This window comes from Rattus norvegicus, chromosome 16 (assembly GCF_021556685.1).
Source record: "Rattus norvegicus strain SHRSP/BbbUtx chromosome 16, alternate assembly SHRSP_T2T, whole genome shotgun sequence".
NCBI classification, from domain to species: Eukaryota; Metazoa; Chordata; class Mammalia; order Rodentia; family Muridae; genus Rattus; species Rattus norvegicus.
Window position 1 is genome coordinate 68991711 of NC_141549.1, and position 20043 is coordinate 69011753.

General features: G+C 44.4%; 2 protein-coding genes across 3 annotated transcripts in view; one reads left to right on the plus strand and one right to left on the minus strand.

The window, feature by feature from the left end:
- Positions 1 to 20043, plus strand: part of Erich1 (glutamate-rich 1) — a gene marked incomplete at its 5' end in the record, with an annotated part of 52793804 nt that overhangs the window by 38121151 nt on the left and 14652610 nt on the right.
- Positions 1 to 20043, minus strand: part of Pofut3 (protein O-fucosyltransferase 3) — an 89334-nt gene that overhangs the window by 25831 nt on the left and 43460 nt on the right. For 2 of the 3 annotated variants that reach the window (NM_001411761.1, XM_087588895.1), the window contains 1 exon segment: positions 2062 to 2897. In NM_001411761.1, coding sequence (NP_001398690.1) covers positions 2062 to 2897 — 836 coding nt within the window. 3 annotated transcript variants of the gene reach the window in all.

Here is a 20043-nt window from a genome sequence, read left to right on the forward strand (position 1 = left end):
TTGTAACTGGTTATGAAACTCTAATTAGTTTATATGTTATGGTACTATAACAGCATTTAAAACAATTTAATTTTCCAATCATTTACTGCTAGAATATAGAAAAATAGTTTTATCAACTTTGTAGCGTTCAATTTTATTCAATTCACACAGAATGTAGAAAAAAATAATTTTATCAACTTTGCAGGCTTCAATTACTTCAGTTCACACATAAGTTTACATGGCCTTTGTTTAATATCCTAGCTCGTGCCTTTGTGTATTCAGGCTACTGTAGCAGAAAACTATAAACTAGGCGTTTCTCATAATTCTAGAGTCTGGGTAGTAAAAGATCAAGGAGCTAGAAATTTCAGTGTTTGGTGAGGACTTGTCTCTTGGCACAGACATGGGCATCTGTATGTGTGTGTGTGTGTGTGTGTGTGTGTGTGTGTGTGTGTGTGTGTGTGTGTGTGTGTGTGTGTCTGTGTGTGTCTGTGTGTGTGTCTGTGTGTCTGTGTGTGTCTGTGTGTGTGTGTGTGTGTGTGTGTGTGTGTGTGTCCCCACATGATATGCATATGCACACTTGGGGAGTGTGTTATGGGTCGTTCTATCCCCAGCTCCGAAAAAAAGAAAGAAAAAAAAAAAGAACCAAAAGAAAAAAAAGAAAAAAAGAACTCTCTGTGTAGATCTGTAGCCCATTCTAAAACTGAGTTATTTAGTTTGTTGGTGTCTAATTTCTTGAGTTCTTTGTATATTTTGGATAACAGCCCTTCTTAATTGTGTAGGAAACTAAAACTAGCCTTTCTGTTTCCTTCAATAAATACCATTTTAATAGATTCAGCCATGCAGAGAGTGGGGCCATTTGTTATGCAAACATGTATCAAGAGTAATCTAAGCATTGAAGATGTCATAAGCCATTTTATAATAATTTAAGAAAAGGAAGATACTTCAGGCTTACTGTGACTGCCCCTCCATCTCTGTAGCCATCTAAGATCTGACTCAGAGCTGACTCTCTGTCTAAAGCCCTTCCTGTGGAAAAGTCCCTTTAAAATTATGCAACATCGTCCCAGGCACTTGAGGTCAAGGTGCCGCGGCTACCTGCAAGTTTTTACTTCTGTTAAACTGCTTGCTTGTTCTACTGCCGCTTGCAAGTGACAACCCAGATATAGGTTTTTGCTTTAAAAGCTCTCTGCAGAAAGTAGTCAGGGCTGCTCTGTGAGAACTATTTCTCTCTAGGCAGTCATCAGTGGGCTTAATAAATACTCTCAAATTCATAGCCTGGTTTGGTCACGTGGTCCTTGGGTCTTTGCCCCATGACATTAGCCTCATTGTTATTTGAATTCTTCATACAGGTTGAGCATTCCTCACCCGAGTCCTGAAAAATCTTACAAGCTGAGCATCCTTCACATAAGAACTGAATATTTGAAATCCAAAATGCTCGAAAGTCTGACACTTTTTGACCAACGAACTGACACTCAAAACTTTTTAATTTTAGAGCATTTCAGGCTTGGGATTTGGGAATGAGAAATGGTCAACTTGTGAAGTCTCTGTAAGTGGCTTTGAAAACCTTCAAATTTTGATCCAAGCATTAAGAATTAGGATAATTATATTATATTAGGAAGCATGAGTGTATGTCAGAAAGAACGCAGTCAAGAACAGAGACAAAGGTAGCTAACGGCATGTACAATATGAGTTTCCTGATGGCAGGCTGTGGGCTTGAGTGGAGGGGGCTGCCACAAACCACGTGCTCCTTATGGAGAAGTTACAGAGTCGCTCATGCACATGGCAGGCAGACCTCTTACATTTCTGATCTGGGGACCTTCTCCCTCTCTCTGCAGCCCCTGTGCCAATGTCCAGCATCAGTCCCCGAAACATCCTTCAGCAGAGACAAGGAGAACTGAAGAGCTTCAGAGGTCCTGAATTGTAAGCACGCCAGTCTCCCCCAAGAGTAGAGCAATCTTCTACCTCCTTGTGTGATCCACCTCTCTTCTAGGAATGGAGAACAGTGGCAGGCAACAGCCACAGAAGGAAGACCAGAACCACACCGAGAGACAGCCCACGGCCACCACCAGACTTCCATCCACTCACCTGCTCCTGTAGCCTCCTGTTGGCCCATACCCTGCGGCACACCATACACTCGAATGTGTCAATGTAGTTGTCCTGGTTGATGTCCTGCACGCCCCACTCCCGTTCCCGGAGAGCTGTCAGAAGTCGCTGGTTAGAGATCTCGCCCTTTAGCTTCCACTCCACATAGGTCTCATACAATCCGTCGTCATAATCCAGTCGCCTGATGAAGCTTGCCAGTTCTCTGGGGTGAGAAAATTCTGACACAAGAATGGCACTTCTGTTACTGGGAAGCCAGTCTGCGATGGTGGGAGATCCGTAATACACCGGCACCACTCCCAGCTTCAGTGGTCTCCAGAACTTCTCGGTGATATAATCATCACAGACTGCATTCTCAAAAGCAAGGATGAACTTATACTGGGCAAGGACCCTGTAGAAGGCATCAGCATCCATAGAGGCAGGGTTTTTCAGCTGCTGAGGGAGATGTTTGTTTTGTAAACACTCGCCATAGGAATCAACTTCAATGTAAGCCATCAGCTCCCGAACATAGCTGTCCCTGTCTGATGGTGGATCACAGTCCGACTGAACATACACCAGTGGGGCCAGTTTTTGTCTCAGGTTGTTTTTAGACTGTAAAGGAACTAAGTATCGGAGTGACTTCAAGACTTCTACACTTTCCAGGTACTGTGTAGTCAGTGGCAAGTCGGAGTGCCTGCTGAATGTGGCCGTATGGTTGAATAAGGTGATGACTGGCTTGTGGAAGAGTTTATAATTGTTTTTGGGGGACTCTTCGTGAAAAAGGGCCCAGTCATGATGGGCTTTCCGAGGCAGAGGTAAGCTGTCTATGTTAAAGTCAGTACCTAGGAGGAGAAAATAAAATGTGAATGACTATATCTAAAGAATCCGGGCTGGAGAGATGGCTCAGTGGTTAAGAGCACTGACTGCCCTTCCAGAGGTCCTGAGTTCAATTCCCAGCAACCATCTGTAATGAGATCAGATGCCCTCTTCTGCTGTATCTGAAAACAGCTACAGTGTACTCACATAAATAAAATAAATAGATCTTAAAAAAAAAAAAAGAATCCACAGTTGGTATCTAGGGGAAGATCATAATATAGAGGAGTCTGATATTATGAATAACAAGTGCACGTGTCAGTGCTCCTCCAAAGTTCCCAAGAAGCCATTGGTGAAGCCTACAGGCCAAAACTGACCGGCAAAGGAATTATCAAATATAAGGATTGTTTCCTTCATTCCATAAAAAAGGTACTGGGGGTGGGTTGCCTGGGCAGATTTATAAAGAAACAAGATTCTATTGCCTTCTGCAAGTGTCTCTTCATTCCAGAGGTGCTGTCTACAAGATAGCAGGAGAAATAAAGACATCAAGATAGACAGACAGTGTCTTAACAAGAAAAGAGCAAGGAAGTCAAAATGGCGGAAAATCACTGGGCTGGCAGATGGATTGAGCAGGTTAAGTTGGAAAGGACCATGCAAGAGTTGCCTTAAGAAATAGGCAGAATAGATTTTGTTTTATCCAAAATGATTGATTACAGCAGAGTGCAGTTGATCAATCTTAGTCAAAATGGTAGTCAAGGGCTTTTAAAGACAAATGCACTGATAATAGTTCTATGTTACAGACCAATGCAGGGATAGGCACGGACTAACAAGCACATCAAAATTAAAGAGGCATAACAAGCTTATAATGAGGAGTGACTCTGGCTTCCATGGGATTAATTAAAAAACTTTTGAAATATGATAATATGCAGATAGACATAATGGATGTGGTGAGCAGTTACTTCCTGACCATTCAGGAAAAACTAATTTCTATGACTAAGGAAGACAAATTAAGACTTTATCACAATGTGGAATTTCTGAATGCTTCTGACAAGGATACTGTGAACAATGGCTTGAGGTTTTTAAACATTAGTGTAAGGACAGAGCAATACCAAAACTACACACTACACACCTACACACTACACACACACACACACACACACACACTCACACACACACAAAGAAAAAAAACATAATACTCCATCTTCCACCATCTACTAGGGAGTTAAAATGCACCAAATAACTATAGCACTATAAAACATAGTCTTTGCTGGGCTCATAAAAATTAGTTACTCAAGATGTGCGCAAATGATCTCAAATAGACACCAACTCTCTGATGTCAACGTTACATCAGTGAGACGTCAGATGAGACTGAATGTCTCATCCTGAAGCTGCCTATTCACAACCTACTCAGCTCATGTGGGAGGCACGATGAGAGTCCTCTGGGACACCCTGAACCATCAAGCCAACAGTCCAAGGACCCCATTAACTATGTGAAGTTTAACCCTCCCTTCACTGATAGACAGTATCCAAAGTGGAGGGACCAACACTTACAGAGGAAGCAGACATCCCATACCTGGCTGACTGAGGGGTATGACCATGACGGAGCATTTCCGGGGATAGGTACCCCATGTTACTGGTATGGATACACAAGAGGGTCCCAGGTGATCTGGTGATCTGCTCCCCATAAAGTGCACGATCCCCTACGTGCTACAGACTGGTGGGGGAACCCAAGGCAGAACCAACTTTGCGCTTTGTGCCTACTGTACCAATGTTGCTCACTAGTTCCCTCCTGTTCAATAATTCCATACTGGGTGAAACCACCCCCGTGTCATCCCAATGACACACTAAGTAGGTGCTCTTGAGCCCTGTGATACAGATAGCTTTTCTTAATGGTGACTCAAAGAATTTTAAAAAGTGGGGACATTAGATTAAGTCAGAGGAGACATACTGAACACAGAGAATTTGCCAAAAAAAAGAAAAAAGAAAAAAAGGCATCTCTATCTTAGTAATGGGCTGTGCCCTCAATCACTAGCAGGACTGACCTGCATGTGTTAAGTTGGTACCGGCTATCTTTGATATTAAGCATCGAAAAGCATTCTCCCCCAGGCACTTGAAATGTAACATATATGGTCTAGAAACGGAGTCTGATGGGGTTGTTCACAGAGGTTAATAACTATCAACACAGAAAAGGGGGACAAGAAGGAAAATCTGGGAAGAAAGGCAGTTCACCATAATGAAGCTTCTACTGCTCAAACGGGCTTAGTCTTGTAGCAGCCATAACAAGTGGAGACGTGGTTCAAAGCCATACCATTGGAGGCCAAAGGGATATGTGATTATACTAAGTGAGACCCAAGCCATGCACCGGCCGCACTTCTTCTCCCAGCATTTGTACGGCTGAGGGATCCTATAGCCCTTGGAAGGCTGAGGACTCCTGGTGTTCAGAAAGTCTAAACATCTTATGTAGCACATGAGAGGCTGAGGTAGGAGAACCAAGAGTTCAGGGTCATCCTAGACTACATAATGAGATCCTGTTTTAAAAAGAGAATAGAAAAAGAATACAAACACACACACAGAAGTCAACGATTAACTGTTGGGTCAGTCACAGAGGTTTCGAGCAAGCAATTCCTACCCGCTGGCTGTCCACGGCTAACAGCTTGGTCATACATGAGAGACTCTTAATCCAGGTCAAAGTGGGACAACACAACAAGAATACAGAGCAGTGGAGAGAATGGAGGAAGCCTAGGGTCTGTGAGGTCCTGACTGGATATATTGTTGACATTGGCTTGGCCATACTGAGGATCATGGGAAATCCACACTAAGGATCCTCAGTCCCATTGGAAAATGGCAAAGCCTTCCCTTCTAGTCCACATGTAGATATTGATAGTATGTGCAAAAATGTCCTCTGTAGCTTTCTCCCCTTGGACATTTGTGGCTGGGTGGCAGAGACTGATCCTGACCAAGATTGGCTAAACCTGTCTAATACCATGAACCCCACCCCTTTGTCTTCTGTATGCAATAATCTCGTCTCCTAGTTCAGTTCTAGGCCAATAAACCCGTCCCTCCGCTCTGTTCAATGTCAGTAATTCCACCCCTCGGTCCTGGTCTGTAACATAAACACAACGAACTTCTGGGTTGCTGTGGTTTTTTTCAGCAGAGATCCAAGACTACCGGATCTCAGCACCTCTGTGTGTCTGTCTAGTGTTGCTGCTGTTGTTGTTGTTGTTTTGCTTTGCTTTGTTTTTTGTTCAATCCCTCTCTTCCCAGTCAAACGCGTCTTTGGAGCCTTGGTGTGTGCATCTGATTAGGAGCACAGGAACCACAGAGCTTCCTCCAGTGTTCCCAGGCTGAGCAGAGTCTGAGATTTAACTCTGAAGCGCGGCAGGAAGTAAGAACAGATGCACCAAGACTTCTGTGAGCACTAGGCGCGTCCACTCCAGTTGTTTTGGAAGTACAAAAGGAACTGAAGCAAGCCTGTTATTCATTACAAGTGTATTGTGCATACAGGTGAGCTGCTGTAGGATCTCAGTGTCAGAAACGACAGATGAAACTCCTTCACACACACACACACACACACACACACACACACACACACACCCCTATAATATCAAAATTAAAAATTAAAAATAAAAAACATCGGGCTGGAGAGATGGCTCTGCAGCTAAGAGCACTGACTACTCTTCCAGAGGTCCTGAATTAATTCCCAGCAACCACATGGTGGCTCACAACCATCTGTAATGAGATCTAATGCCCTCTTCTGGTGCGTCTGAAGACAGCTACAGTGTACTTACATGCATACAATAAATAAATCTTAAAAAAAAATATATCACAGAATCTAAGCAAAACTATTTATATTTGTTTATTAAGAAGTAACACACTCAGCTGGACATGGTAGAACACGCCAATCATCTCAGTGAGAGATATCACTTTCACGGAGAGAAAAGTTAAGGGACCTAACTTCCCAGAAACACTTTCCATGTTTGCAGTTTTAAAGCACAAAACTCGGTAACTTCCCCGAGACACACACAAAACATAAAACACAAGGACAAATCCCTAAGCACAAACATCACATTCTGTAAGTCTTCTGTTGATGGTCTCAAGCCAAAATTCTACGGGGAACAATTTTTCAAATGTCACTTTGCTTCCATAAGCTACTGTCCTAGGCCCACGCTTAAGACAGAAACCACTCGGAAACAGTAAAACCAGAACCAGCCCAGATCTCAAAGACTAAGAGTACATCACAGCCTACAGCAGCTCCACCATCCTAAAAGGGAGTGGCTGGAAAAAAAATGAATGACTTAACTTCAACTCCAGGGTAATGTCTATTATGAGTGGGGCTGAGTCAGGCAATGGGAATACAAATATTTTCATAAAATAGGGACAATCCATAAAAATGTGAAATATACATACATACATATATATGTATATATTATATATATATTCATTCACTAGTTTATACAGTTACTTCTACTGCCTTTTACATTTAACAGCTTTGAACTCAAACAGTTACTTTATGTTTACTGACTATTGATACATTTATTAGGGCCTATAAACAGCTGCTGATGAACAGAACTTAAGTGCTAAAAAAAGAGAGCACCCTAAAGGGAATTGCAGTTAGGACCAAACGTTAATACTGGCGAATCCTGCCAGACTGCTGACTACAGAGACTGATTTGCAACAGCAATAAGAGGAGAGACAGGCTTTACGGGATGTGTTTATGGGATGCCCCTACCCCCGTTTATGTGGCACGTGGACATCTTTCATCATCCCCACAAAAAGTGGAGAAAACAGAAGACACTTATTCACCTTACTTTAGTCGCAAAGGTTCGAGTATTTAGCTAGAACTAAAAAAGCCAGATGAGGAACAGGAATCAGACTGGACAGTAGTAGAAGTCTAGAATGATGGCTGACCCCACCATGGTACTGATTCTAGGGAATGAATGAATGAATGAATGAATGAGCATGAATGAGTGAGTCTGGACACACTAAAGTACTCCTACAAAAAAAAAAAAAACAGACACCAATGTTAGCATTCCAGCAATACAGTAAACCCAGCCTGCTTAGAAATATGGCACAGCTTAACCTGAATGTCAGGCGTGCTCCCCAAAGTAGCTCCTGAACTTAACACCTATGTAAGAACAACAAAATACCCCTACCATAAAGCTACATATCCTGTAAAAACTCAGTACTACCAAAATTACTCAAGAACGAGAATTAAAACTTTCTAAGACAGGCAGTGTAGAGCAAAGGGCAGCCCAGTGTGGTATCGTTCTCTGAGTCCATTTATTGCTACTTTAAATCCATTTCCTGTGAATTTTCTTGACTTGTCCACACCCCATCATGTCATTTCATTTTTGAAATCATGTCAGGGTAAGAATCCTGTTACTGAAAAGCTAAATTCTGAACACTGGAGTAGCTACATGAACCTCAGTAGAAACCAGTCTCTCTAGCCAATTCAGAGCAGGCTCTGACAGGACACTTGACTAAGAGAGTCGTTCAACTATCTACTGAGCCCCATTCCTCCCTCTTCCACTAATTCTCTCCAAGTGCCCCTTTGCCTGCCCCTAAATCAATTCACCGTCGCACAGACACCTTCCCTCAATTACACACATTCATTAAGTATGCCTGGTCCGCCAGCCACGGAAATTCCTCAAACTCCTTACTGAGCCTGTGCTAAGGGCCAGTCCCCTTCCTAATAGGTGCACGACCCAAGGCAAAGGAAAAATAGATTCTCTCACACATGCTTAAATATTTTAAAGGCTAAAGATCTTTCTAACAAGCTATCCAATGTTCTCTTTCACCTTTGTATATAACTTTATGATTACTACTGTGCACACACATGCATGTATGAAAAGTAGTACAAGGCACGTATTTCAAACAATTTTTAATATAGTAATATATGCCCCCTAATCCTAGCACACGGACGCTGAGGTAGGAAGAGCGAAAGTTCAAGGCCAGTCTAAGCTACATAGCAAGAGAAAGTAGCTTAGATTACACATGATACCTGCCTTTTAAAAAAAAACGTCAGGTATCTCTGTCAGTCTGTCATTCCAGCCTTCACAATGCTAGGCCAGAAGGACTAAAAGTTTATGACTAGCCTGTGCTACATAGAGAGATCCTGTTTCAAAAAGCTAATGCCAAAAATCACTTTTGTCAAAGATTTTTCTCTTTAGAGTCTTGTTGGTAGGAGGTGACAAAAACAGAGGGGAGGGCGTTCAGGCTAATACTGTCAACTTGACCGAATCCAGAATCACCTGGAAAACAAACTGGTAGGCTTTTGCTCTCTCTTGGTGACACAGACACAGGCTAGATGAGACCAGATTAAAGGTAAGTAAAGGCAGGTTTATTAGGAAACAGCTCTCGGATGGGTTCACCAGTCTCACAGGTGGAGACAGTGAGGTCCCAAGCCCGGGCTAAAGCAAGAGGGTTTTACAGATCTGAGGTGAGGAGTGATGACAGGTCAGCTAGGAGCTGGAATTGTGCCCATACGTGGTCAAAAACTGAGCCCCTGAGTGGGCACTCTTGGGCGGGTTTCTCAAAACTCGGAGACCAGGAGTTATGACATGTTAGCATGGAGTTTTCTCCATGCAGGCAGAGTTGGGGGAAAGAGGACAGATGGGGTTTTCTAGCTATGCAGGGGTTCTAAGCAAACACAATCTCTTGTTGTGTCTGTGAGGGGTCTCCAGGCTGGGTCAGCTGGGGTGGGATGTCTGTGAGGAGCACCATCCCATGGGCTGGAGTCCAAAGCAGACTGAGAAGGAAAGGTGGAGCTAGGCACCGGTATGCACCTCTCTGCCCCAACTGTGGATGCAGTGCGAGCCGCTGTCTCCAGTTCCTGCCACTGTGACGTCACCCCGGTGACATCACCACTGTGATGTCACCACTGTGGTAACTGTAGCCTTGGACTGATAGCCAAATGACCCTTCCTCCTTAAGTCGCCCCTGTCAGATTTCGTCTTCTAGTGATTGATTCCCTGGTCCTGCCTGGTGCAAGACTGGCTCCTGAGTTGTCCCCTTTAATTTACATGTGTGTGCCAGGGCACAAGCATGCCTTCTTCCCCATGCATGAAGGAGTGTGCCTGCTAGTGCAGTGTAAACACACACACATACACACACACACACACACTAAAGAAATAAAATGTATAAGAAAATTAAAGTCCTGCTAGCGTCCTTCTCCTTCTGTGAGCCATATCCTTGTTGCTCAATTGCAGTCCACAAATGTGGAGACAGCAAAAGCAAGCAGACAGCAACCATTCCTACAGAGCGCGGAGGCACTGGGTCGAGCCACTTGCACATTAAACTAAAGCTCTGGCGCTTCAAAGAGGAACAAAACGAGCCCCGGGGCATCTTCTGGTGCTGATGTAAATGTTAAACCACTGGGTGAAATTCAAATTAGAGCCCGATGCATACACACAGTCGCCGCAGAAGAAAGAAACGAGTAATTATTTCTGACTAGTCTAAGAGATTGGCGCTGAACTACTGACGACTTAATAGAAAGCTTAGTAATCAAAAAATTAGGCTCAATTAGTAGCTTCTTGTTTAAGAAAAGCCATCTCTGGTTGATGTGTGAATATAATCTGCACGATGATGACTATAATGTAAAGAGTGACTACCGATCTGCCAAACATGGTAATTAGCCACGTTGGAGGGCGGAACACAGGAAGCCTGATCATGAGAGCCAACGGAAAAGCAATGGATTCATTTTACATGGACTGAGGTGCTTCTGGAAACCTCTGAGCAGTGGGAGGGAAGGAAGATGGCTGTTCAACTGTGGCAGCCCAGGGGAATGAAAGGTGAGTAAGGTGCTTTCTTCATCACTAGAAGACGAAATCTGACAGGGGCGACTTAAGGAGGAAGGGTCATTTGGCTATCAGTCTAAGGCTACAGTTATCACAGTGGTGACACCACAGTGGTGACGTCGCAGTGGTGATGTCGCAGTGGTGACATCACAGTGGTGACGTCACAGTGGCAGGAACTGGAGACAGCGGCTCGCACTGCATCCACAGTTGGGGCAGAGAGGTGCACACCGGTGCCTAGCTCCACCTTTCCTTCTCAGTCTGCTTTGGACTCCAGCCCATGGAATGGTGCTCCTCACAGACATCCCACCCCAGCTGACCCAGCCTGGAGACCCCTCACAGACACAACAAGAGATTGTGTTTGCTTGGAACCCCTGCATAGCTAGAAAACCCCATCTGTCCTCTTTCCCCCAACTCTGCCTGCATGGAGAAAACTCCATGCTAACATGTCATAACTCCTGGTCTCCGAGTTTTGAGAAACCCGCCCAAGAGTGCCCACTCAGGGGCTCAGTTTTTGACCACGTATGGGCACAATTCCAGCTCCTAGCTGACCTGTCATCACTCCTCACCTCAGATCTGTAAAACCCTCTTGCTTTAGCCCGGGCTTGGGACCTCACTGTCTCCACCTGTGAGACTGGTGAACCCATCCGAGAGCTGTTTCCTAATAAACCTGCCTTTACTTACCTTTAATCTGGTCTCATCTAGCCTGTGTCTGTGTCACCAAGAGAGAGCAAAAGCCTACCAGTTTGTTTTCCAGGTGATTCTGGATTCGGTCAAGTTGACAATATTAACCTGAACGCCCTCCCCTCCTTTCCGGCTCACATAGCTAGATGTTAGATTCTGTGGCCTGCATTTCCACCCCATGAGATCAACAGGTACATGTGACCACAAAAATAAATAGCAAATTGGAGAGAAATTGGTGCAACAAATCACTTGTCTTGTGAAATTTTTTATGGCCTTATTTCTTGGGTAAGTTTTAGGTTAATTTTCCATGATGCTATTTCACCGCAAGTGAGTCTGTTACAGTGCTACCTCGTTAAAGTAACACAATGCAATAAAAATATACGCAATGCTTTAGGACTCAGCTAGTCTTTGCAAAAATTTATAAAGTCAGTGATTTGAGAAAGAATTATTAAGTTATAGGCAAGGAAACTGAGGCCAAAGCTGTTAGACTCTTAGCTTTGAAATGAAAGACCGTTTGCTGGGTTGTAAATTCTTGGTTATCCCATGCTGACCCTGTTGGTATCAGGAACCGGCTTTATGGTTGGTTACAGATCGACTTCGCACTCAGGGATGGTGGTGACGTCACCCATAGGCGGTTACCTTACAGCCTAAATAAAAGGGAGACCCTCTTGACCTTTGCCCTCTCTCTTTTCTCCCTTCATCTCCATCACCCCCCTTTGCTCCCTTCCCCAACAATAAACCTCTCTGCTGTGGAACTACATTGGCCTGGTGCGGTCTGTCTGGATGGGAGCTGCAATTCTATCACAACAGACCCAACTTGCCTAAGTGCTGACCCTCAGCCTGCAGCCATGAAGAAATACCAAGTTTCATTCTGAACCCATGCGAAATCCTGATGTTATAACTGGCATCTAAATCAACAACCCAAACGTATTAAGTTTGTCTGAGAATTCTCTGCAGAGAATTGAGTCCAATGTAAAAGTAAGCAGCCAATAAAATTTTGCTTAAACAAGAAAAAATTTCTGACTTGCTGGTGCTTGAAATTTTTCCATATCCATTTTTTTGTTTTGTTTTGCTTCAAACTATTCGGTTGTTTAAAAAAAAATACGGAAATATTGAATGGAAAAGTAGGTACCTTTCAGAGGCAAATCTGATAGTCTATATCAACATTCTGATGAATATACTGACCTATAGTTCAGACAGAGAACGAATAGCACATTCAGGCAAAGACCAAGTGTGTTCTAGTAACTGTTACAGGTTGATCTGGGCATCCTACAAAGACTCCTTGTGTTAAAGGCTTGGTGATCTGCCCGCCATTAGCCCATAATGGTGAAACCATCTAGGTATGGGGCCTAGTGGAAGGACACTAGAGAGAAAACCCATGGAGCGTGAAGTAGGCCTGGCCCTCCTCTCTGCTTCCTCGCTGTCAGGAAGTCAGAAAATTTGCTCCCCACCAACTTCCTGTGCTGTGTTAGCACAGCCAAAACAGAACCGAGGCAATGGCCATTGCCGGGAACCTGTAAGGTATTTCCTCCTCCTGTTTACCTCAAGGATTTTGTCAAAGGGGTAGAGGTCTGACTGACACAGCTCAGCACAAGCAGGCAAGGTGCGCAGGAGGAGGGTTAGGCAAGGCTGCAAGCCCAGCGTGTGAAAGGATGCATCAGAGCTTTGAAACAACATGGTGTGAAAATGCTTAAATGTACATACATGTGTGTGCGTGTACGAGTCATGTGTGTGTGTGTGTGTGTGCGCACGACTCGGTTCCTTAAAATACACAAATCTACATGCCAAATGGTTTTACATTAAAACTCTAAAAGCCCTGAATATAACCGGGATGTGGCTCATAAAAGGTAAAGTTTCATTGTTTCCTGGGAGATTGCTTTTACTGTTTAAATGTTTCTACAGTGATACACGCTCAGGCACAATCGGTCTAATTTTTCAATACTTGAAATTTATAGAGAAAGACAAAGAAAAGCGTAAGAAAGCCTCAGAAACTTAGTAAAGTGTGGACGAGCTCACATACATTCCTAAAACTGCCACCTGGTCCCCACTGCTGCTTAAGAAATACTGCCTCTGGCAGCCGGCCTGCCTGCTTGTAAGACTATCTTGGAGCATAATTTATATGGGAGTTTGTGTGGTACAGTAAACGGCCAGGGGTCTCGGAGGGGGAAGGCCTCCTCGAGCATCAGCGGACCAGCAGGTGGAACCATCTGCTAATTTCCAGCTAAGGAATTACTTCAGATGCAAATGAAGAGTAACACAACTTCTCAGAAGTCCTGCTAGAAAAATGTCTTGCAATTCAGCTTAAAAATCAGCTAGAGCCTAGCAGTGGTGGCACATGCCTTTAATCCCAGCCCTTGGGAGGCAGAGGCAGGTGGATCTCTGTGAGTTCAAGGCCAGCCCTGGTCTATGGATCAAGTTCCAGAACAGCCAGAACTCTGTCTTGAAAACCAAGCAAACAAAACAAGGATAGATTTCTTTTTTTTTTTTTTAATTAAGCAGCTGACATCAAAATAAGGAAGCTGGAGCCTATGAAACTATGTGACTTACCTTGACATAATAAGATCTCGTAATTTAATATATTCATCTGACTGCTTTTGATTGGGTACTTCTTTTCAATATTTTAAAAACCAATGTTTTAAAATAGCATGAAGACAGAAAAGTAATTAAAGCATAATATGCACAAAAAAAAAACTAAGTTACAAGAAGTTTAAAAAAAAAAACTTAGTCGGCTGAAGTCAGGTGATGCTTATGCACGCAGCAAATACCCTAATTCTTACTCTGGCTTCCAAACAGAGCCTCTCCAAGCTCCTATCCCTGGTCCCCTGGTGTTTATTGTAGTACTTCCTAAAGGACGATACAGTGGCCAATTAATTCCAATTTACCCAGAATGCAGATTTTCCCACTGAAAATCTTGGGATGTCAGATTAGATCCATTTATGCTATAAGAAAATATCACTGTAATCCATCAGCATAAATAGGCAATACATGTTTAGGAACATGTAACATAAACAGGGAGTGCCATTAACAAGAACCCGTGAGCATAAACAGGTAGTATATGTAAGAAAGCTTTAAAAAAAAGCAAACAAACAAACAAATGTGGAACTGACTGCTAGCGAACCCTGCACTTTGAAAGCTGAAACAGGGGGATTGTTAGTTTGAAGCCAGCCTGGACCACATATCAAGATCATGTCTAAAAACAAGTCATTTAAAATAAAAAATTAACTAAAATCAGAGCTACCATGCGACTTAGCAATCCCTCCGCTGGGCGCATACCACGACGGACACGAAGATGAAATCGGTGTGTCAACGTGACACCTACACTTCCACGCCCATTGCACTCCTACTCACGACCCTCAGGGAACGTAAGCAGCCTGAGCGTGCATCGCTAACGACGGCAAAGGGTGACGTCACCTGTAACATAAAGTGCACGGAGAGCTCATTTTGCCAAATGGCATAAGCCAGGCAGGAGGCAGAAAGAGCTAGCTCACATGCAGAAACTTTTAATCCCAAAGATGTTTCAAGTCGCCCAGTGGCTACTGATGGCTGGGGAGAACTGGGGAGGGAGAAATGGGAAAAGCTAAGGGACGGGATACCTGGCCACAGAAGGAGCCCAGCTGTACTGTGTGGCACAGCAAGGGGGGAAGGGCATTTTTAACAATAACAGTGTTTTGCGCTGTGTTTTAAGGAACTGGATAAGATTTTTTCATTTTTCTGGTTAAACGTGAAGAAGTTACAGGTGACCTTCAGTATACAGATGCGGCCTTTGAACATCTGGATTTGAGATGTTCCCTTGCCCACTCCGAGGCCATGATTCTAACACACCCCAGAGGACTGGTATGCCCCGCACATAGCTGGCATCTGAGGCTGGAACTGATGAAATCCTCCTCGTTGCTGTAGCCAGAGAGAGAGCGTGCAGCAGCCACGGGAGGGACGACGCTGTCTGCTGAAGGTAACGAAGGAAGAGGAAAGCAGAGCAAACCTAACTGGCCCGGAAGGACCCTTCTGTGAACTTGCACCGAAAATGTCTCGAGTAAAACAGCCAGAAGAATCTCACTTGATACATATTTGGCAAGGGCCAAGGCTTGGGAGCGGATGGGTGTGTGCAAGCGCATACATTTCTATGTGCCAAAAGTCTTGCCGGTTCCTGTTAGCCGACAGAGCGGCTCTTCGCGCCGCACCAATAGAGCCAAACATCTTCCCAGAGTTATTTCCCGCCTGGGAAATGGAAAGCTGTTGGATGGCCTCTCCCATCTAACGCTATGTAACAAAGCCTAGTACACAGTAGAGATCCTGGCCCAGTAAAACATCAGAGCCAATTTGAGCCTCTGTAACCTGAGCCGAACTGGCACTCGGGGGTCCAACACAGTGCCGTGTGCCCAAGCTAGATCCCTCAGGCCAGCAGCCTGTTCCTGATGACCAACCCTAATGGCCACTGTGCTCAGATTTCCAACCGCACCAGTGGTCCCCTCTGCCCAATAATGTACAGTGGACAGCCGCTGGGTGTTATGGGTTGGGTCATCTGGATGCCAAATGGCGAAAAACGAAACCTCCCCCAGTACCTCACAGTTAGTGCTTGGGAAAATAACGGCACCACAGAGATATCATTGTTTCTGCACAAAAGGAATTAGAGGATTCGAACGTGCACATGACGTTATGAGAAAAGTACCACATGCGCTGATCCAAGGTGAGGAAATTAAGATAGGATAACATGAAGTCAGAAGGAGCAGGAGACAGATAGTCCTGAGTCTGTTGTCATCTACAGCGCAGTTAGACCTGGGCCAAGAGGAAGTACACGGAATCATATTTTTCACATATTATAAACCTGCTTCCTGGCAGGTAGGGTAACCAGGGTGTGGTGATTTCGCTTTATTAAATGGCTTTGGCTGGAAGGGGAAAACCTAGAGTTAGCAGATAATAAAAGTCAGACGTGGTTGCGTGCACCAATAATCTCCAACTGAACTCTACACTGATGACTATTCACTTGGGATTGAGTCGTACGATGAACCAAGAGGGTTCATCTAGAACATCACCATTGGACCGGCTATAAACAACGCATGGTGAGCATCGCCAGGTGACGTCTAAAGCCCGGCTACTCAAACCCTCAAGATGGCTGCTCAGCACTCACAGCTCAGGGTGGACCTGAATCTGCTGCTTCCTGAGTTCGGATGCACAGACTGGATACCAAGTATCAAGTCTCAGGCACCACGCAGTAAAAGAAGACGTTTGAGGTTAACACATGAACTCTGACTAAGAAACAATATGTTAAGGTTAAACCCTGTCCTGACTGAACACACACTTCCACTTTCTTCTGTCTTAAGAACAGGGGCTGTAAATATCTGCAGTCGTCATGAAACTCTCGGCCCCTTTGAAACCGGCCATTACTGAGTCAGTTTTTTTAATGGTGCCTCACCATGTCTTCAAAGACATTAGAGACGAGGCCAAAGAAAACGGAAGTGAGACGCTAAGAATTCCGAGTAGGTCAGCTGTGAAGTAATGAGAAGGCTTCAGAGACTGAGACAGAAGGCGCTACACGCCTACTTCAGTTCTGTTCACTCTTGCAATACAGAAGGCGAGGGCCGGGTCCTCTGTCACTCACAGGCTGCAGCCTCACAGTGGGGACACAGACCAGGGAGATGCTTGGCTGTCATGAGTGTTACTCTAGGTCTGAGCAGAGCCACGGTGCAAAGTCTGCACTGCCATTTGAAAGATGTATCCTGGGGCTGGGGATTTAGCTCAGTGGTAGAGCGCTTACCTAGGAAGCGCGCAAGGCCCTGGGTTCGGTCCCCAGCTCCGAAAAAAAGAACAAAAAAAAAAAAAAAAGAAAGAAAGATGTATTCTGTACCTGACCCTTTCCTGGCAACTGTCACATCTCTGTTTCTCCATCTCAAGACTGTGTTTAGTGAGAAAAGGGCTCTGTGAATGAGAGAATGAAAAAGTCACTTCCTAGGTACACGATTTCATAATAGTTTGGTCTTCTCATTTGTTTACGCCTATTTTCAAAAATGAAAATGCTGATCATGTGTTATAGATTAAGTGTGCTCCCCAAAATCTTAATTGTTAAAACCCTAACATTTTGATATTTTAAGGAGTTTCCTCTAAGAGGGAATTAGGGTCATATGGGGTCACGAGAAGTCGGCAACTAGTGCCCTTCTAAGAGACGAGAACCCCACTCTCACTCTCTACACCAAGTGTAGACTTGGCAAGGGAACAGGTAACCACGAGCCAGGAAGAGGACCTTACCCACCGTGGGCTTCCCCTGCAGGGGCCTTAACCTCGTGCTTCCCAGCTCAGGAACTGTGAGAAGTGTCCCTTAAGCACTCAGGCTGTGGGATTCTGTAAACGCAGCCCAAAATAAGATGCCCTGCTGTCCTGGAGAACAGTTATGTCTGCTTTCTTTCCTGTTGTCGAGTTACTCTATCAAATCTCAGGACCATAGTTGACTAACTTAGTCAGCAAGAAAGTAGGTGAGCAATGTGATGATGGTGGTGATGACGGTGATGGTGATGGTGGTGATGATGGTGGTGGTGATGATGGTGGTGGTGATGATGGTGGTGGTGATGATGGTGGTGGTGATGATGGTGGTGGTGGTGGTGATGATGGTGGTGGTGATGATGATGGTGGCGGTGGAGATGATGGTGGTGGTGGTGATGATGATGGTGGTGATGATGGTGGTGGTGGTGATGATGGTGGTGGTGGTGGTGGTGGTGGTGATGATGGTGGTGGTGTTGGTGATGATGGTGGTGGTGATTATGGTGGTGGTGGTGATGATGATGATGATGATGATGTATGTATACAATGTGTACAATGCCATAATATCCCATCAAAACAGCAAGCAGATTCCAACACATACCATGCAAGTGCATCTCAAGCTCTAAAATGGACTGAAACAGCCGAGCCTCTAACATGTGCGAGGTCTTGGGTTCAACTCCCACTGCTTATCAGTAAATAAATAAAATCAAACAAACCCAAACAGAGGAAATTGATAGAAAGGTGGACTCGCCTTGTACCTATAATCGAGTAAGTGCTCGCACTAACTTTAGTTCTGGAGGAAGCACCTGGGTGAGCCAAGCTGTAATGAGTATTTACCTTGGCACACAGTTGGAGCTTTCACCCCATGCTCTAGGGGCCCAACTGCTCTAGGCTCACGGTTGCACATCCTTGCTGATCGATCACATGATCAGGCAAATTGCTGTCTTCATGGATAGAAGATGAAGAAGCAAAAAGGGAAGAATTGTAGTCCCCTTAACCCCAGATGTGGCATGCGCTCCAATAATCTAAAACCTCCCACTGAGCATATTTTAAAGGCTCCACCACCTCCAAGTAGCCCAATGTGCCTTGGAAGAGGACCTAAGATTCTAATAATCGGAGTATCTTTCTTTCCAAAGCACAAAGCTCTGAAATTATCAACCAAAATCAAATTATTAAAACTCCTGTAGCTTAGCCATACTCTTTCTTTTTTATTCCTAAAGGAAAACATTATCTTTTTCCACAGGTGTGGGTTTGTGTGTGAATGTGTATTTGTGTGTGTGGCATGTGCGTGCGTGCACACACGTGTGGACACGTGAAGCTGGCAGGCACGATAAGGGAACATACTAGGCTTCGCTCACTGGGTTACGCACTCCTGGTTAAACACAAGCCAGCTCTTTCCCCAGCCCCAAACCACCACTGAAATGGAGAAAATAGAAACCTACAATAGAGAACTGGAGGAAAAAATTCACTAAATCAAGTGAGGGATTTAAACGCACAATCGGAAGGGTACAGATGCAGGATGCAAGAAGGTGATGTGGAGGAGGGGGAGTGGTTCTACTGGATAATGAGAACCGCAGGACCACACCCTAACAGAGAGCCTTCGAAGGATGGGGTTAGGAGTAAAGAGGTTGGGATTGATGGAAAAAGTCTAACTACAGATAAAGTAAGCATCACTCGGTAGGTGACCCGTGTGCTCCAACCCAGAGTAGTAGGGTTCTCTCTAGTCTTGAAATGAAAATAACCAGTCTTGTATGCACATGATATGATAAAGGGCAGGGTGAGATAGAGAACTATAAACAGGAGACTCAACTAAAACTTGGGGATTGAAGGCCCAGCAACTACCCCTACTACCCCAAAGTCCCAGAATTCCAGCAGTCAGGTCAACAGGGGTTGGGGGACGCTTTCCTTTAGAAACTGAATGGCTCGATAAAAATGACCTATACTACAGATGACACTTAATAATCCCCTGGGAGGAAATCAAGTTCAGTCAGCTTCCCTTAAAGCCCACCCAAGAGAAAAAGCAGACAGAAAAAAATGGAACTGAAAGAGAAAAAAGTTTAAGTGTTAAGAGCTTAATTGAGAAACTGCATGACCAAAACCACTCAAGAAAAATATTAAAAGAAACAAATGAAATTAAAAATGTAAAAAAATGTTCTAGACTGTGACAGGAGTTGAAGATAAAGCAGAAATCCCCATGAAAGCTAAACAGGGGCTGATATGATGGCTCAGCCAAAAAGCAAAGTTGATAACTGGTGTCATCCACAGGACCCATTTGGAGAAAGGAAAGAACTCCCACAAGTTGTACTCCGACTTGCACATGTGTGCTTATGACATTAGCATATGCCTATATGTGCATGCACAGATACGTGCACGTCAAGAGAAGGAATTAAAACAGAAATGTTGGAGGTCGGTTCTAATGCTTTATTTCAATCGAGAATCTGTGTTTCCAG